This window comes from Ischnura elegans (genome assembly GCF_921293095.1).
Source record: "Ischnura elegans chromosome 13 unlocalized genomic scaffold, ioIscEleg1.1 SUPER_13_unloc_1, whole genome shotgun sequence".
Lineage (NCBI taxonomy): Eukaryota > Metazoa > Arthropoda > Insecta > Odonata > Coenagrionidae > Ischnura > Ischnura elegans.
Genome location: NW_025791657.1, coordinates 16054190 through 16067520, shown reverse-complemented (window position 1 = coordinate 16067520; position 13331 = coordinate 16054190). Strand labels below are relative to the sequence as shown.

The following is a 13331-nucleotide window of genomic DNA, read 5'->3' as shown; positions in this document are numbered from 1 at the left end:
TTTAAGAGGACGCAGTGCGCCCCTATAATGCATGCTTCTACCCGTTCCGTTGTCATGCAGTTGATTTTGCTTGTGCAGGCATGCGGTTTCCGATATATTCAAGGAAAAGTATGTACCTAAGTCGGCATCTTATTTTTATTTATTTTTTTCAAAATTATACAACTATGCAAGGCGCTATTGGAAATAATGGGTATTTTAGGGAATCTCTGTGGAATATTGAATCCATTAATGACGTTTATGCTTACGTATCACCTTTTAGTTAGATGTTTATGGTTAACACAACAACTCTCGTGGCCAATACTTTTCAAATAAGTGCGTAATTAAGGAATGAAAAACGAGTTTTGAGGGATTTCAGTCCCAAAACGGGCATCAACGAAAGCGGCTGCAGTCATCTGAATTGTCACTTCTCTCGCACCGAGCGCTCTGTCAGAAATAGAACGGATTGCTTTCATACGCTATTACCTGAGTCTAGACTGTTGCGAAGACCTTGAAAGAGGTCCTAGAGGGATAATAGGGGAAATTTTCCCCTACGTAGCCGGTGTGCATGAGGGACAGGAGGGGAAATTTTCCCCTCCGTGGCCGGTGTGCATGAGGGACACAAGGAACGAATTTACGTCTTCTGTGTCTGCCATCGCATTCGTTCAACAGCGCTTGATTCAGATGCCGACTGCCAAAAAGTGGCGAAGAGATAAAAAATTAAATATGTCTGCCCCAAGAAAACGAAGAAAGGGTCGAAACCTAGCAAAGTGGAGGGAAGAACGAAGGTAAAGTATAAGTTCTTGCTATGAGGAAAAAAGTCCCAAGACGGCACAGAATCCTCAGTATCTAATTCGTATGCAGATAGTATCCATTGACAAAATACGCCGGAGCGGTAGTCAATGGATACTAACTGCATACGAATTAGATACGGTGGATTCTGTGCCGTCTGGGTCGCATTCATCGTGGTCGAGGAATTATTTATATCCTGAATAAAATTGCAAGTTTAGTTTTCTGAATTATTTTCTATTTCAATCATGATTACAGAAAATCAAATAACAGTGAAATGGAAAGAGACTCACAATCAGATGTTGGCGATTATCCGCCAATCCATACGGCAACATCCTCGGCGGTTGATTTGTACTCTTCAAAATTTGATCGAAGAAGCAGAGCTCCGTGGGGAACCGGTGCCTCCTATTGACTTATTTAAGGCAAAATCCTCAGCCGAAGATCTGCATTCTTCATTGGAAAGTTTAGTCAAAGCAGATAAACAGCTCGAGGAACCGCTGGTTCCATCAGTGTTGGGTCGAAGGATCGTGGATTTGCATTATTTTTTTAGTCAAATACAATCCATAGATCACTCTCCTTTTAAGTGCTCTTTTAGTGATTTGTTACTTTTTGGGGAACGTCGTCTAGGGCTGAGAACTTGTTTAAAATTTGTTTGCCGAGTATGCAACGCCAACGAAAATATATGGACTGGAGACATTAAGCCCAATTATATTGACATTAACTTCGCTGCTGTGTCTGGTGTGATGTCTTCAGGAGGTGGTTATTCCCAAATAGACGACATATTTTCTGCTATGGATACACCCGTCATGACAGGGAAAACTAATAAAAAATACCACGATAAGGTTTGCGAAGGATGGGAAACGTCCGCTGCAAAAGAAATGGAGGCGGCGGTGAAGACGGAAGCATCAAATGCAATAATGAATGGGGACGTGAAGACAGATGGTGTACCTCTCATTACCGGGATTGCTGACGGGAGCCGGTGTAAGAGGTCTTACCGCAGCAACTACTCGTCATTGGCTGGAGTGGTGTAAGTACCCATGTCAGCATTCATGCCTCGTCACCTCCCTCCCTTCTTGGCCCATCTATCTTTTTCCTTTCCTCACACTTGAGGAATGTGCAACGAAGTCCGATTGCCGAATTGCAGCAACGGTTTCCCCTTCCTCGCAGAGACCCACCCTTTGTGCCATCCACCTTTCCCGGACGAATGCAAATGCAACGCCGTTTGCCGGATTACGACAAACGGCTGACTGGGGATAAAAGCAGGGTGAAGGAGGAACAGAGGGAGAACGGTGTGGGCGGTCACGATGGAAGTTCCATGTAACAAGGAATAAACGGTACTTTTCCAGCATCTCTGGAGTTTCCTTTCCCAAATCCCTGCCAAATTTGCCCGAACGAGCCCGAGAGGAATAACAACTGGTGTCTGGAGGTGGGATTTGGCATATTTGGGGAGGTGGATCGAGTTCCAGGATGGCCGGAAGAGTGAGCATTGGAGGGAAGGAGATGGACCTGCAACAGGCCTTAGCACAAATGCACAACAAACTGCGGGAGCTGAGTGAGGAGAACGTGAAGCTCCGGGCTGACAACGGTGCACCCGCCGCAAATAGAGGACCGACGAAAAATTTTGGTGTTCTTGGATCCGTAGAGGTGTTCTCAGGGAAACCAGGGGAGTCGGTGACTCTCTTCTTTGATAAATTGGAGAGGGCAGCCGAGTTGGGAGGGTTGTCTGATTCAGAGAAGCTACACGTCGCCGTGCTACGGCTAAGCGGGGAAGCCGCCGAGTATTTCCGCAGCAGGGAGGAATGTATACATGCAGCCAACTACGAAGAACTGAAAGAGCTACTCCTCCAGCGATACCGCAGTAAAAGAAGCGCAAGGTTTTACCGAGAAATGCTCATCAACAGCACATGTCACCAGGCGAAGATATCGAGACCTTCGCGGACCGCATCCAAAAAATTAATTCACAAACGTACGAAAAAGACGGAACGGCAGAGCACGTTGCCGCAACACGTTGCGTGGCGTGGTGATGGCATTGAGGGCCCGAAAATCAACGCAAAATCTAAATTTTTGCTCTCCATCCCGTGATTTTTTCGGCACAATCACCTCAGGGGACGCCCACGGGCTCTCACTTGGAACGATTATCCCTGCGTCGAGTTGCTCCCGCACTAATTTTTCGATGATGGCCTTCTGATGGAAGGGACTTCGGTAAGGTTTTCTATAAATTGGGGGGTGAAATCCCGTCGGTATGTGGTGGGTGGTTATATCAGTTGGTGGTGGCATCCCGTCCTCCGAAAATAAATCTCGGAACTCTTCGAGTACAGGTAAGAGTACATTCCTCTCGGACTCTTTCAAGTGACCCAGCTTTTAGGAGAAATCAAACTCATCAACCACCGGTCCCGCAACTCTCACCTTCCCCTCCATTTCTCCGCCTTTGCTTTTTCCCCACCCACGTCGACCTGTGCGACGCTAGCCAGCACCGTTCATTTTCAGCGTTAATTCTCCGTTGTTGAAATTGGCCACCTGCAGTATTATTCGTTCATCTTTGCTTACGCGGCACACTGCCCTCGCCACATAGCACCCTTCAATACATTCCAACGCCGGTTCGGCTATGACTTCGCTGTCAACCCACCCCTGCCCTCCTTGCAATGCCACCTCAAGTATTCTTTTACTACGTGGGGGCAGAACTTCGGATCTCTCGAGTCGCGCAATAACATTTCTTTCCCATAGTTTTGCTTCATCATCGACCTTTTTCGACATCTCCCTTTCACCAGCATTGCCGTTGCTGTAATTCGGCAATCGGTCTGTGTTGCACATTGGAATTGGATTGCAGGAGAAAGGTAGATGTGGCAAGAAGGGGGGAGGCGACGAGGCATGAAAGCTGACATGGGTACTCACAGTCACCCTCCCTCAAAAGAAAAAACATATGATGTTCCACAGGCGCACATTATTAATTTTTTAACTACACAATGAAGATTTAAATGCCACTTTAAAGCAGACGATTTACAAGTAATTAATAATACAATCCCAGTCCCTCAAACATAGATACATTTTTTTAATCACACATTTTCTGTTTCCAGAATTTCGAAAAAGCGTTTTCAAGGTGGCTCCCCGAGAATAAACCCAACCCCGTTTGGGCCTCCCATGTCCCAATAAGCCAAAAGATATCTCCAGTTCGTCTTTGATGCCCTGATACTCCGTGAGCATTTTACTCATCGCCATTACATATCCCTTACTCAGGTGTTTTCCATTTAGGTTAGAACTCTCGCAAACACTTTCAATTCCATCCCCCAGTCGTTTATAATCACTCTTTAGCACTAATAATTCATCACAACAGACCATGTGAGCTCCGAGAAGACCACATCTCTTTGTTTCTCAAAAACCACCCTTTCATCAGAGGGGTCACTCTCATTTCACCACTCTTCGGTAGTACAAGCAATAGCATAATACACCAGTACAGATTAATTTCCTTCATTTTTCGACGTTGGTCGAGGACGGAGGTTGTAGTGATGCGTCTAGGCTATGCTTTCGTTTCCACACGTGAGGGGGGGCTTACACTACCTTGGATGGGAGGGGATTCTTCGCTTGAGGGGCAGGGGGCTCACTTGGCGTCGGGGGTGGTCCAAGGGATCGCAGAGCATACGGTGGTTCGGGGAGGGGGGGCCGCGGCGAGGCGGGGGGACACTCCTCTTCTTAATCTTTCTCGATGTCGCCAGGCTGTCTGGTGCGTTATCCGCCGGGGGGTGCCCGTCGTCGAGGGATGGGTGTACCTCCAGGGGAGATGTGGATTCTTCGCGAATATCTCCGTTGTGTGAAGTACTGCGATTTCCGTGTATTTTCCACTCGACGGCCACCTCTTTCTCTAGGGGTGCCGACGTTGCTTTTTTTTGGCCTCCCTCTTTTTGCGCCGGTAGGGGGGGAGGGGGAAGGGAGGAGGAGGAGTGATGAGGTTTCACTCGGTTTTCTTGCACGATGGCCGTGCGGTGCGCGTGTTGCAATTTGAGGTTGCAAGGTGGAATGACACTGACAACGCGGAACGGCCCCTTACACGGCTTGTGGAATTTTTTCACTTGTCCCGGCCGCTAACTTAAGTCACTCAAGTATACTAAATCGCCCTCGGAGTACGAGCGCTAACTCGTTGACTTTGCTAGAGACGCTCGCACTTGGTTTTCCGCTGCCCTTTTATTGTTTTTCCTACATTTGTCCCTTACCATTTTAAGTCGGTGCCTCAGGGTAGACACATATGTCCCATCCAGCCCTTTTATTTTCCTCTCTATACATTCGAAAGGTGAATTCATTGCGTAACCAAACACAACTTCATGTGGAGCACACTCCTGTGAATACTCGTATTGTACCCAGTCGTAACGTATGGTAATAATGAGTCCCAGTAATTGTTTGCACTGTTCACATAGTGACTCAACATTTGCGCGATCGTCCTATGAACCCTCTCGACTCTACCGTTACATTGTGGATGGAAAGGAGATGTTCGGAGTTTTTCGATTTTCAATAGTTTGGCCACCTGAAGGAACAGTTCCGACGTAAAATACTCCCCTGATCGGTTTACAACTTTTGAGGTACACCGAACTCGAGAATTCATTCCTTTACCAGTGTCGCCGCAACTATTTCTGCGGTTTAATCCTGGATAGGCAATTACATTATGTACCTAGAGAACTGGTCCAATATGGACAACACGTATCGATTTCCCACACTGGTCTTAGGGAGGGGCCCAACAATATCTAAGGCAATGAAATCGAAATGGCGGTCCGTGGCGGGGAGTGTTTGGAGGGGGCTCTACTTTTACCGTACGGGCTCCTCTGCTGGCAGGAGATGCACCCCTTAACGGCCGTTTCTACGTCTTTCAACATTCCAGGCCACCACTAAGAATTTCTAATTCGCCGGATGGTAGACCGGACACCCAGGTGGCCCGAAAAGGGATGTTCGTGGAATTTCTGTATTACTCCACCCCTTAAACTCTTAGGGACAACCACCCTCTCCCCAACTTCAGTACTTTTAAGCAGAATTCCGTTCACCTTTACAAATCCCTCTCGCCTTCCCCAAAAGTCGCACTCCGCATCCCCCTCTTGCGCCGCCGGCCAATCCTCTATCGGATAGACCTCCACCCGCCCTACCTTTCGACTTAGACCATCCGCGTTTAGGTGTAGTTTTCCCGATTTATGGTCAACGTCATAATCGTATGCACTTAGGTTAAGGGTCCATCTCATCAGCCGGCTGCAGGGGTCTTTCACGCTAAATAGCCACTTCAGCGCCCCGTGGTCTGTGATTACCCGAAATTTCCTGCCATAGAGGTAACATCGGAAATGATTCACCCCCCACACTAGGGCCGCCAATTCCTTTTCCGTGGCGCTGTAATTTTTTTCGGAAGTATGAAGCTGCCGGGACGCATAGGCGATAGGATGTTCATTCCCATCAACTTCTTGGGCCAATACCGCGCCTAAAGCTAAGTTACTGGCGTCGGTGGAGAGTATAAAAGGCTTATGGAAATCGGGATACACTAAAACTGGACTTGCGTGAGTGCCGTTTTCAAGGACTCCATAGCAATGTCGCACTCCGGGGTCCAAACAAACGCGGCCCCCTTTTTCAATAGACGTATGAGGGGTTTGGCCGTCACCGCATAATTCTCAACGAATCTCTGATAATAATTGGCCAACCCCAAAAAGGACTGCAACTCCTTAGTTTTCGTGGGCGTAGGGAAATTCCTAACCGCTTCTATTTTCTCGGGTTCTGGGTGAACTCCACTCTCCCCGATTATGTGTCCCAAATATTTAACTTCGCTCTGCGCGATCATACATTTTTCGAATTTGAGTGTGAGTTTGGCTGACCTCAACTTCTCCAACACTTTCCTCACTCTTATTGCATGCTCGTCAATACCGGAACTGAATATGATTACACAATCGAGATAAACGAGGGCCTGGGTCGGTTTTAATCCTCGTAAAACACCATCCATCATCCTCTGAAACGTCGCGGGGGCGTTTCGAAGGTCGAATGGCATCCTCTTATACTCATAATGGCCACTGTCGACGATAAATCCTGTCTAAGCTGACGAGTCCGAGTGCATCTGAATTTGGTGGTAGCCAGCTGTCAGATCAAAAGTTGTGAAGTAATTACAGCCCCCTAGGTAATCGAGGGTCTCTACGATATTGGGTATCAGGTAGACGTCTGGCGTGGTGATGGCATTTAGGGCCCGAAAATCAACACAAAATCTAAATTTTTGCTCTCCATCCCGTGATTTTTTCGGCACGATCACCACAGGGGACGCCCACGGGCTCTCACTTGGAACGATTATCCCTGCGTCGAGTTGCTCCCGCACTAATTTTTCGATAATGGCCTTCTGATGGAAGGGACTTCTATAAGGTTTTCTATAAATTGGGGGTGAATTCCCGTCGGTATGTGGTGGGTGGTTATATCAGTTGGTGGTGGCATGCCGTCCTCCGAAAATAAATCTGGGAACTCTTCGAGTACAGGTAAGAGGACATTCCTCTCGGACTCTTTCAAGTGACTCAGCTTTTCGGAGAAATCTAACTCATCAACCACCGGTCTCGCAACTCTCACCTTCCCCTCCATTTCTCCGCCTTTGATTTTTTCCCCACTCATGTCGACCTGTGCGACGCTAGCCAGCACCGTTCCCTTATTCAGCGTTAATTCTCCGTTGTTGAAATTGGCCACCTGAAGTATTATTCGTTCATCTTCGCTTACGCGGCACACTGCCCTCGCCACATAGCACCCTTCAATATATTCCAACGCCGGTTCGGCTATGACTTCGCTGCCAACCCACCCCCGCCCTCCTTGTAATGCCACTTCAAGTATTCTTTCATTACGTGGGGGCAGAACTTCGGATCTATCGGGTCACGCAATAACATTTCTTTCCCATAGTTTTGCTTCATCATCGACCTTTTTCGACATCTCTTTCACCACCATTGGCAATGCGGCCGCCTCGCGAGGTCCAAACCTGGACGTTTATCGTAATGTGCCCATTGCTAGCACCTATAACACCCTTATATTTCTGCAAAAAGTCAAGTCTCAAAATCCCGTCAAAACCACCTAAATTGTCCACGACCTGCATCACATGGTCATACCGCTCCTCTCCCACAGAAATGCATATAAGTTTTTCTCCGTGGACCCACATCACGTCTCCCGTAATTCCCTTAACTCTTTAAGGAGAACTCTTCATGCCCCCCCGCCCACACGCGGCACTCGTCACCAATGATATTTGAGCTTCTGTGTCAATCAGCACCCGACACGGGCGTTCTTTAATATAAACTTCCGACACTAAATCGTGTGCCCTCCCCCCCATATCCACCCTCGGAAGAAGGACACTTACCAGGGGCCGCGGTTGGTGGCGACGTCGGCCCCAGCAGCGTTTAAATTCCCGTTGCTCTCCCCTCGGCGGCGGTTCCGACATTCCCGCACGACGTGGCCCTCTCTCCCACATGAATGACAGCGTCTTCTTGTCTTGCATTCCCTCGCGAAGTGGCCCTCTTCCCCGCAATTGAAGCACGCCATCTCCCTCGGTGCGAGGAAGATGTGTCTGGTCGGTTGTGGCCGCTCCTTGAAGCATCCCTCCACCTCTTGGATTCGTATCGCCGCTTGGACCGCTTCGTCGAAAATTTTCGGCGCCGTCAGGCGGCACTGCATCCCCAACTCACCCGGAAGGCCGCGGAGAAATGTATCGAGAGCACGTTGGTCTGCTTCGAAACGTGTTGCGGCGACGTGCTCTGCCGTTCCGTCTATTTCGTACGTTTGTGAATTAATGTTTAGGATGCGGACCGCGAAGGTCTCGATATCTTCGCCGGGTGACATGTGCATGTTGATGAGCATTTCCCGGTAAAACCTTGCGCTTCTTTTACTGCGGTATCGCTGGAGGAGTAGCTCTTTCAGTTCTTCGTAGTTGGCTGCATGTATACATTCCTCCCTGCTGCGGAAATACTCGGCGGCTTCCCCGCTTAGCCGTAGCAAGGCGACGTGTAGCTTCTCTGAATCAGACAACCCTCCCAACTCGGCTGCCCTCTCCAATTTATCAAAGAAGAGAGTCACCGACTCCCCTGGTTTCCCTGAGAACACCTCTACGGATCCAAGAACACCAAAATTTTTCGTCGGTCATCTATCTGCGGCGGGTGCACCGTTGTCAGCCCGAAGCTTCACGTTCTCCTCACTCAGCTCCCACAGTTTGTTGTGCATTTGCTCTAAGGCCTGTTGCTGGTCCATCTCCTTCCCTCCAATGCTCACTCTTCCGGCCATCCTGGAACTCGATCCACCTCCCCAAATATGCCAAATCCCACTTCCAGACACCAGTTGTTAGTACTCTCGGGCTCGATCGGGCAAATTTGGCAGGGATTTGGGAAAGGAAAGTCCAGAGATGCTGGAAAAGTACCGTTTATTCCTTGTTACATGGAATTTCCATCGTGACCGCCCACACCGTTCTCCCTCTGTTCCTCCTTCACTCTGCTTTTATCCCCAGTCAGCCGTTTGTCGTAATCCGGCAAACGGCGTTGCATTTGCATTCCTCCGGGAAAGGTGGATGGCACGAAGGGTGAGTCTCTGCGAGGGAGGGGAAGCCGTTGCTGCAATTCGGCAATCGGACTTCGTTGCACATTCCTCTAGTGTGAGGAAAGGAAAAAGATAGATGGGCCAAGAAGGGAGGGAGGTGACGAGGCATGAATGCTGACATGGGTACTTACACCACTTCAGCCAATGACGAGTAGTTGCTGCGGTAAGACCTCTTACACCGGCTCCCGTCAGCAATCCCGGTAATGAAAGGTACACCATCTGTCTCCACGTCCCCATTCATTATTGCATTTGATGCTTCCGTCTTCACCGCCGCCTCCATTTCTTTCGCAGCGGACGTTTCCCATCCTTCGCAAACCTTATCGTGGTATTTTTTATTAGTTTTCCCTATCATGACGGGTGTATCCATAGCAGAAAATATGTCGTCTATTTGGGAATAACCACCTCCTGAAGACATCACACCAGACACAGCAGCGAAGTTAATGTCAATATAATTGGGCTTAATGTCTCCAGTCCATATATTTTCGTTGGCGTTGCATACTCGGCAAACAAATTTTAAACAAGTTCTCAGCCCTAGACGACGTTCCCTAAAAAGTAACAAATCACTAAAAGAGCACTTAAAAGGAGAGTGATCTATGGATTGTATTTGACTAAAAAAATAATGCAAATCCACGATCCTTCGGCCCAACACTGATGGAACCAGCGGTTCCTCGAGCTGTTTATCTGCTTTGACTAAACTTTCCAATGAAGAATGCAGATCTTCGGCTGAGGATTTTGCCTAAAATAAGTCAATAGGAGGCACCGATTCCCCACGGAGCTCTGCTTCTTCGATCAAACTTTTGAAGAGTACAAATCAACCGCCGAGGATGTTGCCGTATGGATTGGCGGATAATCGCCAACATCTGATTGTGAGTCTCTTTCCATTTCACTGTTATTTGATTTTCTGTAATTATGATTGAAATAGAAAATAATTCAGAAAACTAAACTTGCAATTTTATTCAGGATATGTATAATTCCTCGACCACGATGAATGCGACCCAGACGGCACAGAATCCGCCGTATCTAATTCGTATGCAGTTAGTATCCATTGACTATCGCTCCGGCGTATTTTGTCAATGGATACTATCTGTATACGAATTAGATACTGAGGATTCTGTGCCGTCTTGGGACTTTTTTCCTCATAGCAAGAACTTATACTTTACCTTCGTTCTTCCCTCCACTTTGCTAGGTTTCGACCCTTTCTTCGTTTTCTTGGGGCAGACATATTTAATTTTTTATCTCTTCGCCACTTTTTGGCAGTCGGCATCTGAATCAAGCGCTGTTGCACGAATGCGGTGGCAGAAACAGAAGACGTCAATTCGTTCCCCGTGTCCCTCATGCACACCGGCCACGGAGGGGAAAAGTTCCCCTCCTGTTCCTCATGCACACCGGCTACGTAGGGGAAAATTTCCCCTCTTATCCCTCTAGGACCTCTTTCAAGGTCTTCGCAACAGTCTAGACTCAGGGAATAGCGTATGAAAGCAATCCGTTCTATTTCTGACAGCGCTCGAAGCGAGAGAAGTGAGAACTAAGATGACTGCAGCCGCTGTCGTTGATGCCCGTTTTGGGACTGAAATCCCTCAAAACTCGTTTTTCATTCCTTAATTACGCACTTATCTGAAAAGTATTGGCCACGAGAGTTGTTGTGATAACCATAAACATCTAACTAAAAGGTGATACGTAAGCATAAACGTCATTAATGGATTCAATATTCCATAGAGATTCCCTAAAATACCCATTATTTCCAATAGCGCCTTGCATAGTTGTATAATTTTGAAAAAAATAAATAAAAATAAGATGCCGACTTAGGTACATACTTCTCCTTGAATATATCGAAAACCGCATGCCTGCACAAGCAAAATCAACTTCATGACAACGGAACGGGTAGAAGCATGCATTATAGGGGCGCACTGCGTCCTCTTAAAGTTCCCAGGAAACAACGTTGTGTCAACGTCCTGTCAATGTTGCCTAAACGTTGTCACAAGGTGCTATCTGATAATAAATATCCCAATACAACATCGTAGAAATAAAAAATATTTTCTTTCCAATATTCACAGGCACACCGCCATATTGAGAAATTTTTTATTTAAATTTCACTAAGCAAACTTCTCATTTGGCAACAAATGATATATTAGTTTAAAATTCAATGCAGCAATAAACAAATATTAATGACCATACGGAAATTGGAGTTATTACTCTTAAAAATATGCCAAGAATAACAGTCTGTTATACTGGGCATCGTATACAGGGCTTATCATGATGCTCTATGTGCAAAGCAGCCATTTTAAAGGGCAATAAATCAAGTCTTATTTAATTAACATTTCTTTGCTCATTAATTAATTGAAGTGGCAGGAGAGTATAATTATTTATGCAGTGAAACAAGAAATGTTTTAACGATTAGAAATTTATTTCAACATTTTTTACAATAATTGTTTTTCTAAAGCACCCTTATTAGATTTTCTTTCGTGACGGAATTTACCATACTGCAACCACTCTTGCACGTGATCGGCAATGGCCGCTTGGGTTACCTCTCCCCACTTAGAATTCCTCACAGCACCTAGTAGGGACAACAAAGAATCAACACTTAACATACAGATGTGAATACATCATGAATGTCACCACCTTCAGAGTTCTGTAAAATGTAATTCTTGATTATAACTCAGAAATAAACGTAAGTCATAGTGAATGAGAAACTTCTGGCCCCTTCGAGATATTTTATCGTCTTTTGATGGACCTTGGAAACCACGCACTAGCTTCAGTCCACTAGAGTCATTCATACTCTGTGGTGTTCTTTCAGGCAGTGTGTTGAAATTCCCATCGGGTGTACTTCCTGTGAGTGGTATTTTTTATAATTGGGGATCCTACGAAAAGAGAATGGTATTGAAAGGCAAAAAAGAGACTCGGAAGTCTGTTTGTGAGTTAGGTTATAGTAAATTCATTGGTGGGGTGAATTTCAAGTACCTGTTATTGGATTCGTACCTAATGGAAAGAAAACGCCATTACAAGTAGTGTATGAAGTCATTTAGGAGACTATTGAATGCGGCAGTCCTCAATTCATATGTTGATCATAGGAAAAACACGTAAAAAATGACTTATGATTTCCCGAGCCATTGGTCGAGATAATATTTTTGAAATATCCACAGTCATACGAATTGCTTGGACATGGCCGTCACTCATTACACAATCTAGTTCCAAGACTCACAGAAATACATTTACTAGAGACATTTCCTGCAGCTAGGAAGAAATCAAAGTCTCAAAGGAGGTGTGCAGTTTGTGCCTAATGTGGGAAATGAAGAGACTGCGTGTACTGGTTCGAAAAATGTGTAGTGGGATAATGTTTGGATAGCTTCAAATCATGTCACACGAAGTAGATTTTCAAAGGTAAATCATTTGAATATTCACATATTGACGTTTGAAACATTAGCACGTGATTACTTATATGAAATGATACGGTAATAATGGAAAAAAGTCAGTGAAGTGGGTGGAGTGGTAAATTTTCAAGTAGGCGAAACGGGTAATCCCATCGAAAGTATTCAATCTGTTATGAAATTTTCAACCAAAAATAACTAAATAACAACATGTAATTGTATTTTTTTAATGCATGGAATATAAGAAGTCTCGTAGCTTATTCGAAACCAAATTAAAATCTTTCAATATTGCAAATTTATTCATTAGTTCATAAAAGGAGATACATAAAACAACAATTATTATATATTAGCGCATTATATTACGCAATTTTACAAAAAATTTCAACGATACAGATCTTATATTATGAAAGATATAAATTAATGAATGATAGTATGCCAAAAAGGCGAACTCATTTAAATCTCATCCGGCTTCTAGGATGGGTTTTTATTTATGGGATATATTTAAATGCCCGCCGCGCTTGAGGGGTTAATAATCAACTAATTAATACGGATTTCCTAGTTAATAGCTTCCATTGCCAATCATAAAGACCAATTTTAGCTCATATTTACTTTAAGGACCACACCAGGCGATGAAATAGACGA

At 45.7% G+C, this 13331-nt stretch overlaps 1 protein-coding gene across 1 annotated transcript in view; it reads right to left on the bottom strand.

Annotated features, from left to right (window-relative positions):
* Positions 1-9451: 9451 nt before the first annotated feature.
* Positions 9452-13331, bottom strand: part of LOC124172117 — a 28793-nt gene continuing 24913 nt past the window's right edge. Inside the window, exons 9-10 of the mRNA XM_046551522.1 lie at positions 11874-11878; positions 9452-9869 (exon numbers count right to left, since the gene is read on the bottom strand). Coding sequence (XP_046407478.1) covers positions 9452-9869; positions 11874-11878 — 423 coding nt within the window. The remainder of the gene's footprint in view (positions 9870-11873; positions 11879-13331) is intronic.